Genomic DNA, 25,710 nt, shown 5'->3' with positions numbered 1-25,710 from the left:
GTCAAAAAGTAAAAACACGCCCAGTTGTCTATTAAGAAAGCTATTAGCATAAATCTAAAATAGGTCAAAACTTGCTCAAAATTGATCGTTTTTCTAAATAAAAAGCACTGTTGTAATCTACATCACAGCGCCGATCACATTATGTAGGAGATAGGGCACTTATAATGTGGTGACAGAGCCTCTAAGATTTCTGTATGCAAGCTTTTAGGGTAAGTTTAGACGTGGTGATATTTCTCCTGCTCAGATTTTGCCTCAAATCTACAGCAAAAGCATATGTGTTGTATATGGGTTTTAACCTTTGTAAAACCCCATTCACTTGCATTGTACTTCAAGTTGTTGCAGGTTTTCGGTGAGATCCCATCTGAACATAACCTTACAGTCACCTAGTAATACAAATCTTTTAAGTAGTGGAAAACAAAGTAAAAAAACGTACCAAATTCCGGGTGCCATCTGGAGCAGCTAGATGGCACTGGATGTAGGAGTTGAACACCTGGACAGCATGCTGGGTAAAGAAGCCTTTATGGAAATGTTTATCATCTTGCACCAATGTGAGCCAGGATTCAAGCAGCTTATCATACGCTTCCATGTATACCATGTCATCTTTGTCAAGCTGCAGGGAAAATAAAACAAAAAGGTGAAAATTTCCGCCAATGCAAAGAGCCATACTCCATAAAACTCTGCTGTAGCCAACGGCTGCAGGGGCCACACATCTCCTTGATGTGCTATACACTAGGATGCTAGAATAGCATTATCCCGGTACAAAAATCAAAATGACAAGTTCCCTTAATATGATCTATTTACGCAACATGCTGAACCCCTACAAAATAAAAAATAAAAAAATCGGGTCAATCCAGGAGCAATGGGGCAAGCCTACAGGAACAAGAATATACTCCTGCTAAGCTACAGCAACCTTTACATTGTGGACTGTGTATATAAACATACGGTTGTCGTATCATAGCCCCTAAATCCTTTATGCTTGCCGTATAATCTCCACAGTCTAGACTCCGCAGTTCAAAGCTGGTGTGACTCGATCAACAGATCAAATAGCAGGACTGCTGGAGAGCCAGCAGCTGGACAGAACTGTCAAAGTCTGAAACACTTCACAAAGCACTCGTTTTCATGCCGTATATGAATGCCCTATGGGGACTCCCAGCTATGGTAAAGACTGGGGACTACAGAGATTGCAAACGTTAGGGTATGTTCACACAACCTATTTTCAGCTGTTTTTCGGGCCATAAACGCCCCAAAAAACGGCTAAATATACAGGGGGCTGAAAGCAGGCAAACATCTGCCCATTCATTTCAATGGGAAAAACGGCGTTCCGTTCCCACAGGGCGTTTTTTACACGCCGTTTGTAAAAACGACGAGTAAAAAAACCACCCCGTAAAAAAAAAAGTGCATGTCACTTCTTGAGCCATTTTTCATTGTCTCAATAGGAAAACAGCTAGAAAATCTACCGTAAAAAAACACATCAAAAAACGCTTGATGCATAAAAATGGCTGAAAATCAGGGGCTATTTTCCCTTGAAAACAGCTCCGTATTTTACAGCCGTTCTTAGCCTAGCGTGTGAACATACCCTTAGAAACGCACCAAAATCACAAATCTGAAGTGATCAGGTGTCCATTTATTACATAGCACTTATAGTTTGGGACCATCATTTCGAGGTTATATTTCGGTAAGGGAAGAGTGCCTATAGGCTACATAGATCTTTCTATTTTAGTGCACAATGCCAATATTAAATCACATCTAAGCAGACATTAGCTGACTTACATTGAGCAGATAGACATAAAGGGGAGCACTTCTGTTTATAGGCTGTGTCTGGTATTGCTACTCGGCCCTATTCAAGGGAATAAGGATGAGCTGCATTACCAGACACAGTCCACGGGGAAGTAGATACTTTCTTCTAATCTCTGAAACCCCTTGATTTTGTGTACACCGCTCCTTTGTATCAGTGTTTAAAGGGTCAAAGAAAGTGACACTCCCATCCATATTTCCCCAGTCTTCCTTACAACCTACGGTGTGATTCCTTTATCTATATAAAGGCATAAAGTTATGATTTCACCAAAACACGATCCCAAAAAATAAATGGTCAGTGAGCAGAGAATGGAGTGTGGTAAATGGCAGTGAACAGCGGGATAACGGGATCCAAGGGCCAGTAATGCAGCGTCTAGGAAGCAGTGACCACGTGTGCGGAGATGTAATGGAGACAACGGTAACACTATGACATCATATGGTCCAAACGATGCAAAGAAAGCGATTTATAATGTCTGAATAGCCCCTTCTATACTCAATAAGTTATCTAAAAGGCAGCGTGTGTGTGTGTGTGTGTGTGTGTATGTGTATGTGTGTGTATGTGTGTGTGTATGTGTGTGTGTATGTGTGTGTGCGTATGTGTGTGTGCGTATGTGTGTGTGCGTATGTGTGTGTGCGTATGTGTATGTGTGTGTGTATGTATGTGTGTATGTGTGTGTATATGTGTGTGTGTGTGTATGTGTGTGTGTATGTGTGTGTGTGTGTGTGTGTGTGTGTGTGTGTGTGTGTGTGTGTATGTGTGTGCGTAGTAGTGTTCAAAAAAATAGCAGTCCAACATCATTAATCTGATAAAGCAATGTTTTTGGTAGATGTGATATTTCTACATAGCAAATAATTTACTTGTAAGGGCTCATCCAGACAAGCGTGTATAACGGCCGTCACACAGACTCCGGTATTTCACTGGGGCCGTTCACAGCGTGTGAAGGGTCTGTGAAAAAATAGGACGTCCAATTTTTTTGCGCTTCATGCATCCCTCCATAAACTCCAGTCTATGGGGGATGAGTGATAACACGCCCCGCAAGGGTGCACCCGGGACGTGAAAAACAGCAGTTTTTTACGTCCGAGGTTGGCCACGTTTGTGTGAATGTAGCCTAAGGGCTTATTTAGGCGAACGTATAATACGTCCGTGCTACTCGCGGACCTATATTAGTCTATGGGGCCGTGCAGACTGTCAGTGATTTTCACGCAGCATATGTCGACTGCGTAAAACTCACAACATGTCCTATATTTGCCCGTTTTTCGCGCATCACGCACCCATTGAAGTCAATGGGTGCATGAAAACCAAGCACGGCACACGGACGCACTTCCGGGTGCCGCGCGTGATGCGCGATACAGTAGTCAAAACTATGAATGAAAACAGAAATGCACCACGTGCTTTTCTGTTTACAGACAAAAACAGAGCGTCATAATGATGGCGCTGCGCAAAAATCACGCAGCCGCGCATCATATGCTGCTGACACACGGAGCTTGAACCTCCAACAGATAGACTTCTGACATGTTAACATGTCAGAAGTCTATCTGTTGGAGGTTCAAGCACTACAACCCCCACCGATCAGAACTTTACATGTCAAAGTTTTATAAAAGTTTAGTTACTCTTTAAATATCATTAAAAACGCAAGATTTATATTTCACTTGAAATAAATTACAGACTCCAGACAAAGTGCTTTATACGGAGAATACGGCATTAATGAGACCTGTCGGGGGTTGGATCGTCAGAAATTCTTGATTATTGGACAATTAAAGTGTTACAAATTTATATTAGAAGTGTGGAGAGCCTCGAGGAAGACTGTCCCGGCTAGTGCAAAACTACGCCACCATCACCATTAACCCCTTCCTCAGAGGCGTCTCATAAGTGGTCTCTGCCCAAAGCGCTCCATCGAAAATCTGTTCCATCAATCTAAACGTGGTTGTTTCTGCAGCAGGTCATTTTTTGCAAGTTCCCTTCAGATGAATGGAACGGATTTTTAGTCAGTCACAGAAAATTTTAAAAAAATACAAAAACATAAAAAACAAAAAAAACAACAACAAAAAACAACCAACTGAAAGGTTCAGCATACACTGAGACCATCCAATGTTAAATCAAAGTGCCGTTACTTACCACTTCCTCCAGGGCGGCACTTCTTCCAAATGAACATGTGAGGTGTGTGAGGCAGTTCACGAAAGACGAGAACAGGTCGTTAGGAATGGCAGTCAGAATATTTCGTGGAAAAACGGTTATTAAATTACTGATTATATTGGAAATTCCCACTGCTTCGGAATCTTCTATTTCTATCCTGAACAGAAAAAAAACAAGATTAAAAAAAAAGAAAAAAAGTCTGGAACGATTCACACAATGGCATGAGGACAGTGTATGCTGGAAATAAAACTTCTGACTACGGACCATACGCACCCATTTATTGTATTTAGTAATCCTTCAATGAAATGCGCCAAGTAATCTACTTGCGACCGCTCATCAGGAAAGATGGGTCCATGGAGAGATGCCAGCTGTGCCAAGCACTGGAGAGAGTCTTGGGCCATGTCGGAGTCTTCCCTGATTTTCCGATGAACCTGTAGAGAACGCTGCACGATTACCAGCTGTATCACAACCAGCGTGCCACTTTGTATAACGTCTTACTAGATTGCCAGGTAAGACGAGCGGCAGGTTTCTAATCCACACTAAAGTTCGGCAGCAGTCCCCTTTTCCGCCGGTCTTGCACTCAATTTAAAATAGCTAAAAAGTTCCTGGGTGCTACCTTCATCTTGAAGGCCGAGCTAAAACAGATGCCAGCCCGAGACGCACTGCTCTTTCTAAAAACAGCAGTCATGACAGTTATGTGGATTATGCCAGCTATGCCCGAGCTACTGCGTCTGGCTAAACTTAGATGACAGCTTCAAATCAAGTGTATACGGATGTAGCTTTGATGGAGGTAAACACCACAGGGAGTTAATCAGAGGTCCAAGCGGAGGCCATGCCTTTCACTCACAGAACTGTCAATCATGCCCAACACTTAATAAGAAACGCTGCTAGTACGTTCAGTTATCAGCCAACAGCATTGTCACGTCGTCTTATTAACCAGTTCCAGTACATGCTCCTGTCAAGATTAACCGGTTCAGGACCGGGCTATTTTGAGCCTTCAGGAACAGACACTGTTTAGGCATTTTTAGCACGCGTTAGTTGAACGGCTGTAACTTTATTTGATGGGCTAGCAACGTGATTTTTCTACTTTTTTCGTAGACCTTTTATTTGTGGTCGTCATTGTCTACCATAAATTTTGATATATTACATGTCTATTTTAGGGTAATTGGGTCAAGAAAAAAGGGGGTGATTGGGATAATTTGATTCTGAGAAAGGAAGCCCAATGGATTTATAGGCTGGCTTGCATTCAACCGGATGGTCTGAATGACTCATTTAACTATACAGGCTTCATTTAAGGCTAATGTCTGCGTGTCCAATATGGATACATAAGACAGTGGTCCTATTTGTTCCACCACGTCCCCTGGGTGTGTTGCACTAAGCAGTGGGCAATTCCGCTTTACGGTACAAGACATTAATAGGATGTGGCTAATCCTGAAGATGATTCCAATTATTGAGTATTAGCCAGAATACGCTATATCATCAGTTTGCTTTGGATTATCTATCTTTAGGAGTGTGCTAGTCAGGATGGTATAGACCATGGCACACTATTGGCTATCAGGACGCAGCTTCCTTTATCCCTATAGTAACACACATACTCCACCCCCACAATAGGAGTGGTTTGAGGCTGGGCTAGGCGTCCCCGGCTGTTAAGTCTCTGCACCGACGTGGCCAGTGTTCTCCTCGGCTGTGATTGGCTGGGCAGGTCACGTGACGCCCTTGTCCAGGATTGGCCGCATGTCACGGGTGACTTTCTCTGTCTGGGAGGCTTGGCCTCAGCAAAGGGGGTGTGGTAAAAGTGATATCTAGTCAGAGTCCTCAGCGAAGCGTGCCGCTGACATCAATGGCGAGCATGTCCCAGTGCTCTATGAACAAATATATCTACAAACAATAATATCTCTGGCTCAGTAGTTGGCTTTTGAATTTAACAGACCCCTGATGAAATCTTCACATGGAAACGCATAGGGTCAGCAAAGAGGGGGTATTCAAGTGTAGGCGACAGCGTGCAAGGGTTTTCAATCCTAGCACCGCTTTGCTCCGAGAATGCTCTGATGCTCCAAGGTTACTGGGAAAGACCTGCTGGTGTACAGGGTACAGTGTACTTAAATTGGTACAACTCAGATGAGCATGTTCATTCTATAGGGTTCACAATTGAATCAGCTAATGAATTACTTCTATTACAATTTAGTTTGAACACCTTGGGCTTTTTTTTACGGTGGCGATTGTACCCCTGATTTTTGCGAGTTGTTAATAAAGATTTTGTGATTTTACTTCTAAGTATATCCCAGTGAATTGGTTATTCAACTTTATTGTGGAAGCACAAATTACAATTATTTTAATTCAGTGAATATGATTGGGTCAGGGCTAGCACTATTAAAATGATGGGCGTGGGGAACTTTTTTTTTCCTTTTGGGGTGGGTATTTTAAGTGTATTTATTATTTGGTTTACTTGTAATTAAATTTTACTTTCATTTTTTTATTATTATGGCCTGCCCAGACTTTATTTTTTACACCTTGTTTTTCCAAGCTGCACAGCAGCCCGTTGTTACAAGGGAAAAATCAGCCTTCTTAGGCCGGGTTCCCACAGGTCGGATCTGCTGCGTAAAAACTATCCGATATGGAACCCGCAGCACCTTCTGTTTAAAAAAAAAATAAAAAAAAAAAAACGCCCCACATTGTGGTGCTGGTTTTGGAATGGAATTTCCACTGCGGAATGCAGCGCTGGGTTAAAAAAAACAAAAAACTACCATACTTACCCCCTCCCTCTTTTCTGCATGTAGTCCGGCCTCCCAAGATGACGCTGCAGCGGTCACATGGGATAAAAAAGGCCGGTGTTCTGGGTAAGTAGGATTTATTTTTTTCCCCGTGTTGTGATTTTTGCGGAGGAATCACAGCGGCATTCTGTTGTGGGTTTTGCATCCCCATTTAATTCAATGGGGAAAACCTGCAACAGAAAAGTCAACGAAAACACAGCATAAAGCGACATGCTGCGGATTGAAATTTCACACCGCAGGTCAATTTATTAACATTTACGCTGTGGTTTTTTTTCCCGCACCGTTGGCATTACATTTTCTAAATCTCATCGACACTGCGGGTACTGTAAATGCTGTGGAATTTCTGCACAGAATTCCGTTGCGGAAATTCCCTGATGTTTATGCTACGCGGGAACCCGGCCTTATAGTAACTATTGTCACGAATAGGGAAAAGCTGGGTCTAATGAAACCTAGCAGCAGTCTCACTAACGGCATCCGGGCGATCATGTGACCAGTCACATGATCACTGGCACCAATAAAGACAGCGGCGCTGCCTCTATTCTATACACTGCACTCATTGAGAGCTGTGTACAAGCAATCAGAGAGGATAGCAGCGAAAGCTGCTTCTATCTGCTCTTTAGGGTCCCCTGCCGGGCACCCTACATTCAGCCACCCGATCGCTCGGGCAGCCAGCTAAAACCTGCGCCGTAAATACACTATGGCGCTGGTTTTAAAGGACCTCAGCGCTAGATATATATATATATATATATATATATATATATATATATATATTTTTTTTTATTATTTTTTATCTCTTGGTCAAGAGCAGCATGGTTTCTAGAAGAAAGATGACATGTTTTTCTAAAGTCATACATTACTGTTGTGTCTCAGTGTTGGCACAATACCAGAATTTGGACTTCGCAATACTACATGAAGTATCCGTATCGAAGTTCTTCCATTTTCTGATGTGAGGCACGTGGTGTGATGAATTTTGAACGTGCCTCACACATTAATAGTAATTAACCCCATCATGTTTCTCAGCCATAATGAACATTGGGTTAATGTGTAAGCTACATGATGGGGTTAATTACTATCAACGTGAGGCACATGGAGGTTAAATTAATCACACCTTGTGCCTCACATTAATAACAAAGAAAGCAGTTTTTATTTTTTATACATTACAAATGACGCAAAAAATTTGTTGTGCAGGTTATTACGCCCGCGCCAATACCGAATATGTGTATATTTTATGTATGGAGACTTAATGCTTATTGTAAAAAAAACGTGTTTGTGTATTTTTTTATTTAGCATCACTTTATTTTACTTTTTTATTTTTAAACTTTAATGTACTGGCATATATCTATATACTGATCGTACACAAGCAGTTGTTAGGACATAACATATTTCCTGTTAGGGCATACTTGGGTAAGACAGGCCTGGGGTCCTTCAATTTAACCCCGGGCTGTCCACCCATATATGGTATATCCCTCAATCGCGTTACAGGGATTCCCTGTGACATGATCCAAGGGGCATCCTTTTCCCTTGAGTACTTCGGTCAGTTTTGATCGCAGCATTCAGGGGAATAGAGGCGGAGATGAGAGGTTTCTCTGATCTCCACTGTTAGAGCGGGGCTGCGGCGGTGTAATACAGCCATTGCCCCGCTCCTGACAAGTGCATCAGCATGAGGTGATGCGGCCAGTGCTGCACTAATGAGCGCAGGCACTAAAGACCGAACATGAGGGTGTTTTGTAGTGCGCCCGACATGATCGGTCTTCAGTGCCGCCGCTCATCAGTGCAGTGCTTGTCTCATAATTTCATGTGTTACAATGCTAAGATGTGCGGCGGCACAGCTTAGAATCAAAATACGTAAATTAACTGTATCGGACTGCATCGTGCATCCCTAGTCTCACAGTAGGAGTACCTGTGTTTGTCACTTTTAGAATGGATCTGTACTGTTTAACCAGATTGGGGACTTAGAAGAACCTAAAGCAGGCTCCTCTGATCAAGATCAGCCAAGACCACGTAAACTTGTCAGCAGTGGCGTAACTACAGCTGTAGTTAGCCAACAGGGTGGAGCTAGCTGCCCTGCCTCGGTCAAGTCAGCTTGAGGATAGTTCACGCCCTGTTGGCCAACTTCAAAAAACTTGCATAGAGGGAGCCACCAAAACAGTGAGCCATCTCTCTGAAATGGGGGTCCAGTCAAAAGAAAAAAAAAGGAGAAAAACAGCGCTGAATCAGGGAGACAGCGCTATTCAGGTCCTTCAACAAGTTCAACTTCTATGAGCTAGTGACTGGTCCTCTAAAGGATCAGTTAGAGTATGAAGCCCTAGAACCGTTAATCTTCCTCAAACAAATTTTACAGTAGACACTTCTACGCATTTAGGCATCCATCAGTATCCCAAAAGATGAAGAAATGTGCCAGAGAACGCATTTCAACTACTAAATTGTGATTGTGCTGACTGTCAGTCAGCCGAGTGGAGGCACGGTCCTCTATTCGGTTTCTGATTGGCTCCCAGCTAGTTGCAGGCACACGTGTAGACACTTCTCCTTGTATATAGGACTGTGGATTCCGCCGCTCGTCACTAGCCCCGATACCCCTGAAGACGCTACGTCGGTAGCGAAACATGTCGGGGGGGGGGGGCTCTTTTGAATTTTAATCAATGGTCTTGCTGATCCTTTAGAATTTAGCTGACATTGGTGTTGCGGACTGCAGTCGCTAGCACCTGGTTTCCTTTGGGTCTTGATACATTGCACTATGCTGATCCTTATCAGCAATGGACCAGGAATTTTAACTTTCATGTAGTCTGTTTCTGGTTGTTTATACCTAATAAAAATTGTTATTTTATTTTTGGTAGTTGGGAAACAAGGGCTTTGTTTGCCGGCAGGCATTCTTATATAAATTGTGATTTACACCCCTACACATGACCTAGCCTCAGGCTTGCATACAACTGCTCAACCATAGAAACTAAATTCACGAGATAGAATAGTTATTGTACAAATGTACGTTCCATAGGCAGGACAAATTATGGTTGACCTTATTTGATGGAAAGGTGGCATCTATGACAGTGCCATACAGTCACCGGGCTACCCAGTGCAAACCAATCTACTTCTACATGCCGGTCTATGGAGATTGCATGGCTGAATTCTTTATTTTAAGCACTATTCAATGTACCACCACACATGAAATACAACAGTTATAGAATAGCAAGATGTCTATACCATCTCAACAGTTAGATCCATTATTAATCAAGGCTCAATGTCCTCTACTGGGTACCACCGTGTTCAACCCAATCGTGGCATTCCTCAAAGTCTCCTCTCCAATTGAGAATAAAGACCAAAACATTTTCACCTAATCAAAATACTACAGAAACCTGATCTGTTCACACAATGTGTATTATGTCCTGTGGAATGCAGCTGCACACACTCAGCAGTTGGAGAAAGTTAGCGCTGAATTCACAATTACTCGGATTTCAAGAAGGTCAGCATTATTGTAAAAACAAAAATAAAAAACCCACCAGACAAGAAGCAACAACACAAACCATTCCCTCGAGTCCATTTATCAAAGAGACACATTGTCACGGTATAATTCAACAAGTATCACAGCTTCACAGTTTAATCTGACTGTTTGACTAAGAGGGAGAAAACATGGAGCGGCAGCCGCATGCGACCGAATCCAGGCCCACATGTGGTGGAGAATGGTCGCACGATTTCGCCATTATATGGGGCAATGGTTTTGGCCGACGCTTGTGTTCTCACCCTGAACCACAAATAAAATATGACAACACCTGCAAGGAAGCAATTTCAGAAGACCTATATATTCATTAGCGGTTTGAAGACAATTCAACTGCCCAGAAAACCACAGACACTGCGCATACAGAAAACAAGTAAACTTTTTAGAATTCAGCACATGCAAGTAAGGTCCTTAAAGGGTACCAGTTAGGTAGTTTTGAGGGAGGGCATCTTAAACTTACCTTTTTCTCAGTCACGCAAGTTAAATGACCGAGAAATAATCATTTAAATTGTAAATGCCACCCTCTGCTCCGAGTGACAGCCAATCAGAAGGGAGCTAGAGCAGTCACTCCGAGCAGAGGGGCGTGGCTCGCAGCGCAGGACCACTCGCACACCAAGTCTCATTGGTGTTCACACATCGTACCTAGAGTTTTTAGACCAGTTTTGAAGGGATTCATCCTCAGGTCTTCTTTGAGTCCGTTTTAATTTCTTCTCCTCTTCCCTCATCGGGTAGTGCTTGCGAAACACAGTTTATAAAGAGGGGTAGAGTTTGGGATGCTTTGTCTCGGACAGAGAGGCAGCTTCCTACAACAGAGATCTTGGAAACCGGTCACCAAACTGTAGCCAGTCGTGTCCAATCTAAGTTCATTCAAATACGATTTACCTTAAAGAGGCTCTGTCACCAGATTTTGCAACCCCTATCTCCTATTGCAGCAGATCGGCGCTGCAATGTAGATAAGAGTAACGTTTTGTTTTTTTAAAAACGAGCCTTTTTGGCCAAGTTATGACCATTTTTATATTTATGCAAATGAGGCTTTCTAAAGTACAACTGGGCGTGTTTAACGGTAAAGTACAAGTGGGCGTGTATTGTGTGTGTGTAACATCGGGGCGTTTTTACTTCTTTTACTAGCTGAGCGTTGTGAATAGAAGTGTATGATGCTGACGAATCGACATCATCCACTTCTCTTCACAACGCCCAGCTTCTGACAGTGCACAGACTCACAGCGTGTTCTCGAGAGATCACGCTGTGACGTCACTCACTTCCTGCCCCAGGTCCTGCATCGTGTCGGCCACATCGGCACCAGAGGCTATAGTTGATTCTGCAGCAGCATCAGCGTTTGCAGGTAAGTAGCTACATCGACTTACCTGCAAACGCCGATGCTGCTGCAGAATCAAATGTAAGCTCTGGTGCCGATGTGGCCGACACGATGCAGGACCTGGGGCAGGAAGTGAGTGACGTCACAGCGTGATCTCTCGAGAACACGCTGTGTGTCTGTGCACTGCCAGAAGCTGGGCGTTGTGAAGAGAAGTGGATGATGCTGATTCGTCAGCATCATACACTTCTATTCACAACGCCCAGCTAGTAAAACAAGTAAAAATGCCCAGATGTACACACACAATACACGCCCACTTGTACTTTACCGTTAAACACGCCCAGTTGTACTTTAGAAAGCCTCATTTGAATAAATATAAAAATGGTCATAACTTGGCCAAAAATGCTCGTTTAAAAAAAAAAAAAAAAAAAAAAAACGTTACTCTTATCTACATTGCAGCGCCGATCTGCTGCAATAGGAGATAGGGGTTGCAAAATCTGGTGACAGAGCCTCTTTAAGTGGCAGTGACCGCAAAATCTTAGAAAATATTGCAGCCAGATAGATCTCAGTCGTCATGGACATGATTACATTCATTGGGCGCCTCAATGCAATCATAAGGGACAGGGTGATGCACAGACTTGCCTGTCTTGTCCATTGTTAAATATGGCTAGAATGGAAACCGGATACAAAGAGTGTCTTTTGCTTTGGAGGACCTGTCCTGTATTACACAGACAACCTATTGATCTGAATGGTCCCGATGTAATGCCTCATTTTCCCCGAGATGGCACTGTAGTGAAATTTAACACTTACTGCCAAGTTTCCCTAGATCACAGCTGATTGCTGGGGGTCCCAGCAGGGGAACCCTTTGTAGTCCGCTTATTTTCAAGGGACTCTTCCAACAAGTAGAGCTTACCCAAAGTAGACACCATCTTAAAGCTGGATCTCCATGGTTATGTGGACCCCAGCATCGTCACCCACTATAATATAAAAGCAGTTATTTATGCCCCTGCTTTCCAGAAAGGTAAATGACTGCCTAGTGCATAAATTTGTCAGTTCAAACTATTCTATAGTCAACATAGATATGTGTGTGAATGAATTTGTGTGAAAAAACGACGTGCCTCTTGAATCCGTGATGAATCAAGCCTTTCAAGCGGACCTTTTGATTATAGATTTATCCAGAAAAATATTATCCATTTGAAGGAGACAGCTGAGAAGGTATAGAAACCCAATATGGCTGTACATGGCAGAATGTTATTTTTTGTAACACAATAGTACAAGGATATGAAAAGGATGAGCGCTACATAAACAAAGCAGTAATTACACTATGTCTCACCGAAACCATGATCAAAGATCTCCTATCAAACAAGATGACGGATTAGACAAAGTCAATCCAGCTGGCAATAAAGAGGACACGCTCCATTGTGGCCGAGGCAAATCTCCGATTAGATAGATAATATATGGTGCACGGTTACGAGGTGTTTATATTCCGACTCATTCACCATGGAGACCTTTGGAGGACCCATGGAATCGAAAATAACGAGAGGACACTAAGAGTTAACTGGCTGAGCCAGAGGATATTTCCAGGAGGTGGTCGCAGCTGACCGCAGCAGTTGTTTAGATGTCTACCAGACAGCTGTTCAATGTGCCAGTTACTGTTCTTCTATGGAGTTTTACACCTCATCAGACCAGGAAAACACTGGGTTAGCGAGTCTCAGCAGCGCATAGACACAACATAGTGCTTCTCTGACCCAGGCAGTTGTCCTCCTGCCCCATATGGCGAACATACAATCAAATCGAACAGAGTCAGGTATTTCGGAAGTCTCTCGTGAGCCGATACTTCATTTTTTTTAAAGTCTTGAAAATCTTAGATTAGGGCTGAACGAATCCTAGGAGCCAACGGGTGAGATTTGTGAAAACTAAACTTTTTCAATTGCACCTAAATCTGCCACCCAATGTTGTGTTATCCATTTTTTAACCAAATTCATTTTGATTTGAAATCTTAAAAAAAAATGGCTGCTCAATTGGTCTGTCTCCTAACGTTGTATTCCCTTGTCTATTCTCAATGTTTATAGAATTTAGAACATAATCCCAAACTTCAGCTGAGAACCTGCTTCAAATCATATAAACCTATATAAAATCATAGAGGGATACATGCTGAATTCAACCATATCCTGCTCTCTGATAGGACAGCAAAAATCTCCCGGCTGGTTGGCTTTCAACTTTCCAACTTTTGATAGGTCTTAGAGACATATCTAAATTTGATTGGTGGGGGTCTAAGTGCCGAGTTGCTGAAACGAAGGAGCAGAAGCGCTTAGCAACTTTGGCTGATCGGCGCTCCGTGTCAAGCTGAAGACTAATCTCATACAATGTGTACGAGAGCCGTCTTCAGCCTGACGAGGAGCCCTGATCACAACCCAAGGAGCAAAGTGCTCAACTGAGTGCACCTGCTCCTCCGTTTCAACAATGGTGGGGGTCTCAGAACCTGCCCCCTCACCAATCAAAACTTTTAATATATGTCTAAGACATATCAATAGTTTGAGGAAATTGTAGTTACTCTTTAAAAGGTTTAAGATCAGATTGTATTTTGTAAATATTTGGGGAGTTTAAGTCATAAATTGAATTTGTAGGAAAAAACAAAAAAAGACAACTGCCATATAATTCAGAAAGAGGATGGAACTTGCAGGCAGACATTAGTTCTACACAAGAATCGAGAAATTCTGCTACAGTGTCAAGAAAGGATTGAAATTACAGACATGTAGAGAAGGGCTTTAGCACTAAAAATACGCAAACTAGCAACCAGCACCATTAAATCCTTCCCGCTCTGTTCTAGCGCAGATTTCTTATTTTGACACGGGTGAATGTTGAGCATCTTATTCCATCTGTTTGGGGATGACCTAAAACAGGGAGTCAACCAACCTACATTACCACCTGCTTCTGTAAGTATCAATGTATGGCAATACAGAAACCGACTGTAAAGGGCTCAAATTCAGTCAATAAACCCAATCAATACATCTAGAACTGCAGTCAAATACATCCCAAAGGCAACGGGTTGTACCCATGACGTTACTAAAGCACCTAGAATAGCACAGAAAAATCCGGACATAGACCATGACATTTTAAAGCATATTTTTTATGTCCTAAAATGGCCTGATTATTTACATGATGGGGATGAATAGTCCAATGTTACCATTTTACTCCAGTCAATCAATACGAATTATTATACACGAGCCATTTATAAAAGGAGTCGGACAGTGGAAAAATAGTTGGAGTCTGAAGTTTAGCTTGCCGACTCCACAAACCGGACGTCAATAAATTGTTTATGATTAATGTTTTCCTAAAAGGTGATCGTAAAACCATAAAATACTACTAGAATAGGTGACCCAATTTGTAGAGACATCAGGGACATGACAATGCAAAGTTTTTTTGAAGTATAGAATATAAGAAAGTTAAAAATCGGGTGGGTGTGTGTGTGTGTGTGTGTATATATATATATATATTCACATCTATCTATCTTATATATCCATCTTATATACCCAAGTCTATCTTTCTAATATATCCACCTCTATCTCTCTAATATATCCAGAATATACCCAAGTCCATCTAATATATCCACGTCTATCTATTTATCCATCTAATATATCCACCTCCATCTACCTTATATAACCACATCCATCTATCTTATATATCCATCTTATATACCCAAGTCTATCTTCTAATATATCCACCTCTATCTCTCTAATATATCCACATCTAATATACCCAAGTCCATCTAATATATCCACGTCTATCTATTTATCCATCTAATATATCCACGTCTATCTATTTATCCATCTAATATATCCACCTCCATCTACCTTATATATCAATATCCATCTACCTTATATATCCATCTTATATACCCAAGTCTATCCAATATATCGACTGTCGATCTTTCTATATCCACCTCCGTCTATCTATCCATCCTATATATCCACAGCTATCTACCTTCTATATCCACATCTATCTAATATATCCATGTTATATACCCAAGTCTATCTAATATATCCACCTCTATCTATCCATCTATCTCTAATATATCCACCTCTATCTCTAATATATCCACCTCTATCTCTCTAATATATCCACATCTATCTCTCTCATATATCCACATCTATCTCTCTCATATATCCACATCTATCTCTCTCATATATCCACATCTATCTCTCTCATATATCCACCTCTATCTCTCTCATATATCCACCTCTATCTCTCTCATATATCCACCTCTATCTCTCTCATATATCCACATCTATCTCTCTCATATATCCACATCTATCTCTCCAATATATCCACCTCTATCTCTCTAATATATCCACCTCTATCTCTCTAATATATCCACCTCTATCTCTCTTATATCCACATCTATCTCTCTTATATCCACATCTATCTCTCTAATATATCCACCTCTATCTCTCTAATATATCCACCTCTATCTCTCTAATATATCCACCTCTATCTCTCTTATATCCACCTCTATCTCTCTTATATCCACATCTATCTCTCTTATATCCACATCTATCTCTTATATCCACATCTATCTCTCCAATATATCCACCTCTATCTCTCTTATATCCACATCTATCTCTCTTATATCCACATCTATCTCTCTTATATCCACATCTATCTCTCTTATATCCACATCTATCTCTCTTATATCCACATCTATCTCTCTTATATCCACATCTATCTCTCTTATATCCACATCTATCTCTCTTATATCCACATCTATCTCTCTAATATATCCACATCTATCTCTCTCATATATCCACATCTATCTCTCTAATATATCCACATCTATCTCTCTAATATATCCACATCTATCTCTCTCATATATCCACATCTATCTCTCTAATATATCCACATCTATCTCTAATATATCCACATCTATCTAATATATATTTATCATATATATCCATATCTATCACATCTTTATCTAATCTATCTAGCTATATCTATCTTGATATTAAATAAAATGTGTCATTTTAAGTTTATTTTAAATACATTTCAAATTTTTCAGGCAATGAAATGTTTTAAAAAGTATGTGATTATTTCACGATCACTGTGTAATACGTCTAACTTGAGCCACCAAGCCTGAATCCCTTTTTCTACAGAACAGCACATCTTAGGAACAGCCGGCTACAACAGTGAAAAGTTAAGCTGGTTTTGTACAACTCAAATTTAAGAAATATCTAAACACAAAAAATAGGTTTTATTATACATACACAGGAAAATATATAAGTTGCTCTCAAAATAAAATAATAAAACAAAAGAAAGCAAAGAAACACAGAACTTACTGTGAAGAAGAGCTCCATAACTCTGCTGTCCAGTAGGGTTTCACGCCAGGACTCTGTGGGCTTCAACATCACATTTTGGGAGGACTCAAACATAGCTATATAATGTCTGCCCAGTTATCTGGTGTCAAGGTCAACAATAACATTCCTACAAGCCTTTAAAGTACGGAGAAAAAAAAAAAAAAAACTAGGAGCCTGTAGTACAGCAGCATCCACCACACAAGAATGCAATGGAAACCGGCTATAAGCCCCTTCACATACGCTGCATAATTCATGCATGAGGCCAAGGAATAAAAGGTATTAGGCCCCGATATAAAAGAATGCTCGGGGAATGCTGGATAACAGTTTGATCATCATTATGCCGAATGCCACCATCACTTTGATAAAGGCAGGGGGGAGCTAATCTGACAGGATAGAGGGCAAACAGCAACCGCACACACGACAGGTGCTACAGTTTATGCAAAACAGCAGATTTTTTTCTTTCCCACTTTCTTCATTACTTTGTCATTAATCTCCATTCAGGATAACAAATGCAATATACTTTATAGCGGGGGTGACATTGGAAAGTTACTCAACTCCTTTAGGGCAGTGGAGCAGAGACGATAAGAAAGGAAACAATTCTTATGTATTTATAGACGTGATGGTAACAAGGGGATGACAACCGGGAAACGCTAATGGATGTAAAATCTGGGGTCTGACATTTACAAATGTACACAATTATTTACCATCACGTTACAAAAAGTATAATATATATATATATATATTTTAAAAACAGGAATCAGTCTTAATAGGGGGAAAAAAAATAAAAAAATATCAGAAAACCATGTCAAACCACCACCAATAGCACAACGAGGGTCTATTCCCCATAAACGTTGTGGAAAGGAAAGACCAGAGAATACCAAGTAATTTCTTTCTTATCCAACGTATTTTTTGGGGGGGGAGGGGGGGGGGCTGTGTGACGATCGCTCTACTGTTACGCAAAGCTGGGAATATATGTTTCACGCCATAATTTACAATACAGATTAAAACCAAAAGAGAAAAAAAAAAGATAAAACACGGCAGTATTTTGCCCACTATTTTGAATCAGTATTTGTGAAATCATGAGTGGGTCCATTACACGGAAGAGATACAAATCTTTCCATGATACTTACTCTATGTAGGTGCCGCTCCTGGTTTTGGCTTACAAGTTCAGATGCAAAATACTGACCAGAATACTACCATGTGAGAGAGGCCTGACTAATGCGGAGGGAGGGGGGTGGGGGGAGCAAAAGTCGCGAACAGCAGGTGGAGCTTAGCAGAAAACAAAAATTACGCCAGAAACTGGGGTAGACTACAGCGTATATCTATTTTTTTACTCTGTGGCGCACAGACAGCCAAAGATGCGACAAATTAAAGCGGCGTGCATCTTAATAAATGTGTTGCATCTTACTCCTGCGAGTGTTAAGCGAAGACTGGAATATGAAACTCCAGTCTTAGTAAATCTGCCCCGAAGAATCCACAACCAAGGATAAGAGTGGGTCTGTATGGCTGGATTCACACAGCGAATATTTGTTGCAGATTTCGATTTAGATTCACTTCTGACTTTGGCTCAAAAATCTATAAGGAATGAAAAGTAAAAGTTCCTCCTTTATATTTCTCATTCCTTTTGAAACCACTTCTGGCTTTGGCTCACAAATCTGCATCCAAATCTGAAGCAAATACGTGATGTGTAAATCTAGCCTTGGGCTGGGTTCGAACGTGGCGTAAATGATGCGGAAATTCACCCGTGTATTACAGTAGCAGCAAAGTGAATTAGATTTTAACAAATTTCATCCACACGCTATAGAAAAAATCTGCAGCCGGGGGTAAGTATAGACTTTTCTTTTTTTTCTTTCATGCTTCGGTTTCCACCCGAAAAACTGCAGAATGTCAAAACTTGCTGCGGGTTCTAGGCCGGATACGCTGCGTATCCAAGTCATAGGAACCCAGCCAGCAGCCCCTCTCAACTCCTTAAACAATCCCACAAAACTTAACACCTTGGTGCCATCAAACGCACATTTGCAGCGCTGACGCTATGTGATTAGCGCCAACTGTGGAAAATATAATGTCCCATAATATAAAATGTACATATTTGTCCTGCACGGTGGGTGCAAAATATCTCTCTGTTCTCATCATCCTCCTTCCACGAAGAAATAAAAGTTATGATTCCTATGTACTCCAAAACCACAGCCTTATCCCACAAAAAAAAGCCCTCGAAGCTCAATCGAAAAAAAAAGGTCGTAGCTGTCAGAATGCAGTGACAAAAATAAAAAATGTATTGTGTAAAAGCAGTAAAGCACCGAAAAACTATAAATTTGATATCACCGTAATCTGTCTAACTCACAGAATAAAGTCAACATGTCATTTATACCAACGCCGTAAAAACCCAAAAAACAAAGGCTGAATTGCTGTTTTCCCATCTCACCCCCAATTAAAAACTTTTCTTTTTTTTTTAATGCATTACAGGCAGTCACAAATGGTGCCATTAAGAAACATTTGTATTGCAAACAACAAGCCCTTATACGGCTGCGTCTTTGGAAAAATTAAAACGTTATTGCTCTCGAAATGTAATGATGAAAAAACTAAAAATAAACTGCCGTGTCCTCAGGGCCCAAAATAGCTGCATCCTTAAGGGGTTAAAATAAGAGCTTGTCTACTTTTTCGTGTCTGACTGAAGGTCCTATTACAGCTCATTGATCGGCGCTCGTTTGCTCCTGTTACAAGGATAATTATCGGTTATGCATGGAGACGAGCGATCACACATCTACATCATGTCGGCGGCGCAGCTCCTTGTTTACACAGGAAGATGTGCGGACGACAACTAGAATATTTATTGCGGCACAAAGGAGATCAGCCGACGATATGCCCGATCATTGGCCCGTGTAAAAGGGCCTTAACTTGAGAGCCAAGAAGGTCCAGTGCGGCTTCTGCAGATATTCGCAATAGGCACGGAGAATGCTACTTCTAATTCATAGAAAATATTAGGGCTGCTACGTAAAGAAAATAAGACAGAAGGTGACAGGAGAAGGGAAGAGACCATTATGTATGTAGACATCGGCCGTACTTAATGGTGATCTGAAGAAGAATGGGGACTCTGGGTGTGGAGGCCATAATACAGACCCAAAAAACGAGCTGTAGGTCACACTAAGCAGTATTAGAAGGCACAAAAAAACTGCACAGAAACTGTGCCGGAAATACCGGCGCTATTTTTTCATAGCGTTTTTAGGAAAATATTCCTAAAACGGATTCTACAAAGCACGTAAGAACTACAACTTTTACATGCAGCTTTCCCCACCATATCCATCCGCAAACCCCCCCTACGCCACAATAGACCATTGATAGTACTTTGAGATTTATAAATAAAAAAATAAAAAGAGCAGGGGGGGGGGGCAGGTCTATTTAGATAAGAAATTAGGAGAAAAAAAATATAAAATGTATAAAATATATATATATATAAATTTCCCACCGCACACTATTGGTTTCCCACTTGACATAGCCTATTGTTCTGATCCTCCTGTTTGTACTGACCTCTGGTGAAGCTCTTGGGCAGGTGGTGGGTGAGAAGCTCTGTGTTAATGACGGACACATTAATAATGCCCGGCTAACGTACATGTACCAATCTTCACTTTAAAAGGAGCGATATGCAGGCTGCAAAATTCCTATAGTGCATTGTACTTTGCTCAACTACAATGAGGTCTGCCAAAGGACTCCAATGTTGAAACACAATAATATCATATGGGCTTTGGAGAGACAAAGGTAATACAATACCCAGGCTTATTTATACTGGAGGTATGAAAGTAACTTCTCTTATAAACATGCGACATCAGAGCGAGCCGTCTATATCCAGGGAACAAGAAGGGGTCCTGTAATTACACGGCTAGGTCCTCATTCCTTCCCGTATCGATTTCTGAAATCTGCTCCGGTTGGATCATTCAGAATCTTCTCACTCATCTCCCACTGATCAGGGAGCAGATAATCAAGAGTTTGTGTCACCAGCTCTTATTGTAGATCCTCTTTCGTGTTGCCCTCAATGCCTCCCATATTGGGAAACCGCTTTTCAAAGCAAGTCGTCTATGTATAGTCATAAGGTCATGTTGGCTTAAACGAAAAAGTCATTTACTTGTTTTCATTGTGCAGAAATCTTAGATTTACGCTCCATGAATGAAGCCGGGTATAGACCATACCTCTTCATGCCAGAGATTAGACGGAAATGCAGAAAGGGGACCCCCCCGAACAGTGGCAGTCAGGGAACAGGTAAGTGCATAGTAACGTTTATTATTTTAGTAATTTGGGAAACAAAATCAAAAATATTTTGAACCTTTGGAAAAGAATAAAAAGTATTTTGAACAAACCGAATGAAAACAGTATTTTGGGACTAAAAGGCAATCGGTACTCTGCTGTCCGATGCCTCGATATGTCACCGTGGTGCCCCTAGGGGGAAAGGAACACCTCCGTGAGAAGGCGTACCAGAACACATCATATAAGTTCGTGAGAGAAAGTTCTGGTATCGGTGAAAAAAAATTAAATAAATCGTGGCAAGTACCGCTGTATGCCTACATATTAAAATCAAAGGGACAGTATGTACAAAACATCATAATACGACTGTGTGCATGATTAACTATTTCCAGAGATCTTCAATTAGAAGTCACAATCGAGCGTCACCTATATACATTTAACCTTGTGCATCCACAACCCCCACACAATACAATCCACAAAAGCCATGTAATAAAAGGATATAGTTTGGAGGCAGAAAATTCCAGCTTAAAACTTGATTGGCTAGTGCAAGATAGCGCTGGAATACAGAAGACATTTGAGCATTGAGGTTTTCCCGTCTGCTGAACTCCTGTAGTACTTCTATCGTTAACATGAAGATTCGCCGTAAATCCTCTTCCTAAAAGAAAAAGAAGAAATATTACACAGCGAGCCACCTCAATGCTGCAACACCAACCCGTGCAAAGGATGATGGGAAGTGCCTCTCCGGGGAGCTGTGGGGCTCCGCATAAGTGATCCAGTATCATTCCGTCATCATGGCACTAGCTCTCCAACACCACATGTTCTAGAACCAAAACTTCCATAAAAAGACATTTTATTTTTCGGTAACGCCTTCCTTCCTTAAATACCAGGAACATAGGGTGGGGTTCCATGCCAGGCACGCCCACAATTGGAGGGCATGCAGGTTTCTAGGCCACCATCAGCTCACATTTTCAATCAGCAGTTTTTTTTTACAGGAGCAGTCAACTGGATTATGGTGCAGTGTGTCAGTGCAGTGGTGATCATTTAACCCCTCGGCGCTGCAGCCAGTTTTCATTTTCACCTTTCCTCCTTCAAAGAGCCATCACGTTTATTTTTCGGTCGACAAAGCCATATGGTGGCCAGTTTTGCGGCAAAAGTTTTAATATTTAATGGCAGCAGTCAATGTACCATATAGTAAACTGAAAACCTTTTTTTTATTTTTGTGAGCTGGAATGGGCCCGCTCTATACATACACTGGCGGCATTCACCATACATGTACAGTAGATGTCGCCAAGGGGTTTAAAAAAAAAAAAAAAAACAAGCTTAGAATAAAAAGTGTTTTTTTTTTTTTTAAAACCTTGAACAAACCAAATATTTCTATATACAAAATTCATAAGTGAGTGGAGCGACTATACCGACTCGTGAACACGCAGTCACCTGGTGGCAAAAATATCTTGAGGATGGTTTACGCTACACTATTATTCAATCCCAATCATAATTATATCAAAGGTAACCAAACGTGGACAAGGAGTATCTACACCGGGTGGTCAAATATCGCTATATTTACAGGTGAAACGGGTTTTAATTGTTGAGTCTATCTAACGTTTTATGGGTTTCAATTCTCTCCCTAGATGGCAGCTTATCAGTATTACAGATCCATAGTACAGATGCAATACTGACGTAATGATGTAATACAATCTAAAAATACGGACATAGTGTGGATCCATATTGCGCACATTTACAAAGACACTCGTGTGAAACTAGCCTAAAGCCACCATCACATGGCGCAGTTTGGGTAGTATTATGCATCTGTGTGCCACGGATCTAAACACTGCCGTGTGAACAAGCTGGTGTTTTTCCTTCCTAGTGACTGTTTAATTACATACAGCAGAAATCATTGATCTCCACTGACCAGAAGGGTATTTAAAAAAATATATAAAAAAAAAAACTTTTGCAAGGCACAGTATATTATCCTTTATATTAACCCCTTAAAGACGCAGCAATTTTTTTCATCTTTTTTTTTTTTATGGTTTCACATCTGTGGAAAAAAAAATGCACAAAGCTAATCGGGAACCAACGTCGTGCTAGATCAATCACTTTTGATTGTCAGAAGTATTGGGGATTTCTTCCTCCACATCCAAATATCAGTCCGACCAGATCAATACATCACAAAAAATAAATACAAATAAGCCCACGTATGAGCAGCTTTACACCACACCAGTATTTGGGAAGATCATTTATCGTCTCTAGCCTCCAACCCTATAACAATGGCATTTTTAGAATTTCCTCCAGATATAAAGCTCCTTGTTCTACAAAGACAGTTTTATGGTGTGAAGCACTTAAAGTGCAGAACAAAATATGAGACAAGCGGGCCATCTGCAAGGGGAAAAAAGGAGATAGCTTTGGACAATGGCCAAAGTTATTTTAGGGCAGTCATTGTTAGATTGTGTTAGGCCCGTGTGTAGCTTAGTAGTACCACACCAGTGAAAACAGCCTCTTGACAACGCAGAGATCGTGTGTCATGTAAAAGAGGCAGAACTTCTGGAAAGTCCGATACGATTCTCAGAATTTAGAGCCGCTATCACTGCTGTCGCGATCGGGCTACACGGAAGACATTTTACATAAAGGCAAACACTGACCAAAAATGACCGTAAGTCATAGATAAGGTGTATTCTGTGACGCAAAAGTGGAGCAGTACAAAAGAAAATGCACACAGTAACATAGCATCATCATAGGGTGTAAAGCTAAAAAAGTCCATCCAGTTCAGCTTAGGCTCTTCACACAACCGTGAACAAAAAATGGCCATTAGAAACTGATCAACGGTCAGTTTTTCATCGCCATTTTGCACCAGTGAGTCTCCAAATTTTCATCCATTTCCAGTCCATCTGTCCGTCTATTTATTTTAAAAAAATATAAGAACAAGGATGTGTTTCATTTGTCAGGGTTTTTTTTTTTGTCCCAACCACCTGAAAACGCCACAGTGCCCATGTAGATAGTGCCACAATGCCCACTGTAGATTGTGCCACAGTGCCCACATGGTACCACGGTGCCCACATATAAAGTAACAGTGCCCATTGCAGATAATGCCTGTGTCCACATATAAAGTGACATAGTGCCCACATACAAAGTGCCAGAGCCCATATAGTGCCACAATGCCCATGTAGATAGCGCCACCCTCCATGTAGATAGTGCCACTGTAGCTCCCTGTAGGAGAAGTATCCCTCTAGCCGAGGATTCCGCTCATAGACTAAGCACCTAACGTCTCTGTCCATATATGGGTAGTGACGTCAGGGGCTTCCTCTAAGAACGGAATCCCCCGCCAGAGTGTCGGCAGCACTCTGGCCGGGGATTGCACTTCAGGAGTCGCCCTTGACGTCACTGTCCATATATGGATAGTAGCGCCGGGTGCTTCTCCAGGAGCAGAATCCCAAGCCAGAGCGGGGCCTGACTGCCAGGGATTCCGTTCCTACAGGGAATAACAGAGGTGCCATCTACAGGAGGGATCAGAGGGAGCCCCTGATGCCACTGTCCATATATGGACAGTGATGTCAAGGGCTTTCCCAAGACAGGAGTCCCCGGCCAGAGATCTTGTGATTCTCTTACCAGGGATAGTTGAAAGCCCTGATTTCAATGTCCATATATAGACAGTGCAGTCAGGGGCTTCCCCGGGCTCAGCGCTCAAAGTAGCGCTGTGTGCGGAGAGTCCTCGGCCAGGATCAGGTTTTACCGGCCATTACAAGGATGGATTCCTGAAAAACATTCAGTAAAAACTGATCCATTTACTTCTATGGGAGCCGTCTGGCCGTGAAAACTGTCAAAAATAGGACGCCCTATTTTTTTGTGGCAATATTCACAGGCCGTTAAAAAAACGGCTGTGTGAATACACCCATAGAACTTTATTATTCTGAAAACGGCCGTGGGATTACCGTTAAAGAAAGTTCCGTCACATGGCCATTTTTCACGGATTTTAGTTGATCCAGAGGAAGGCATGAGACAAGCGACAATTTTCTTCATCTTAGGGAAAAAATCCTCACCGTTAATATTATAGTGAAAGTATGAACAGATTGCTTACTATGATTGAGTTTTTTTTGTGAGGATGTGGTGTTGAAAAAAATGTATTATTCGGTATCTATATAAAAATTGCAGTCCGAAATCTGGCAGGAAGAATTGGCAAAAAGAACTCCCAAACAGCGTGCAAAGAGCCCCAACAGAAAGTGAATATATGCCCTGGACCGCCATTTATTTTTTTTTATTTTTTTTATTTATGTCAATAATTTAAACATTTGGTGCAGATTTTTAATTTATAGTGATCGGAGCTTTGTTTTTTTGTAGTTAGTTCCAAGTGATGTAAAGGTGTGTCACAGGCCGGCAAGGGTTCAGAAACGGAGCCCACACCATCCGAGGTATATCCACTATATATTGCTGCTGAGACCGCAATAACTCCCGATCCCGGCCATTTACCCCATTAGACATACACATGATAGGACCACAAACTTGACAACCAGTACTTTAAAGCGAACACATTTATTGTGCAGTTTACTAAAGAAAAAAAAAAAAGGCTAAATTGCTGCTTTGTTCATTTTGCCTCTCCAGAAGAAAAAAAATAAGAAGTAATCAAAAAAGTAACG

At 41.4% G+C, this 25,710-nt stretch overlaps 1 protein-coding gene across 1 annotated transcript in view; it reads right to left on the bottom strand.

The window, feature by feature from the left end:
• Positions 1–25,710, bottom strand: part of XPO4 (exportin 4) — a 103,199-nt gene that overhangs the window by 25,313 nt on the left and 52,176 nt on the right. The window contains exons 6-10 of the mRNA XM_075851640.1: positions 21,587–21,740; positions 16,835–16,947; positions 4,202–4,359; positions 3,911–4,085; positions 434–610 (exon numbers count right to left, since the gene is read on the bottom strand). Of these exons, the coding sequence (XP_075707755.1) occupies positions 434–610; positions 3,911–4,085; positions 4,202–4,359; positions 16,835–16,947; positions 21,587–21,740 (777 nt within the window). The remainder of the gene's footprint in view (positions 1–433; positions 611–3,910; positions 4,086–4,201; positions 4,360–16,834; positions 16,948–21,586; positions 21,741–25,710) is intronic.

This window comes from Rhinoderma darwinii, chromosome 2, assembly GCF_050947455.1.
Source record: "Rhinoderma darwinii isolate aRhiDar2 chromosome 2, aRhiDar2.hap1, whole genome shotgun sequence".
Taxonomy (NCBI): domain Eukaryota; kingdom Metazoa; phylum Chordata; class Amphibia; order Anura; family Rhinodermatidae; genus Rhinoderma; species Rhinoderma darwinii.
The sequence above is the reverse complement of the archived record's forward strand: the minus strand, read 5'-3'. Positions and strand labels throughout refer to the sequence as shown.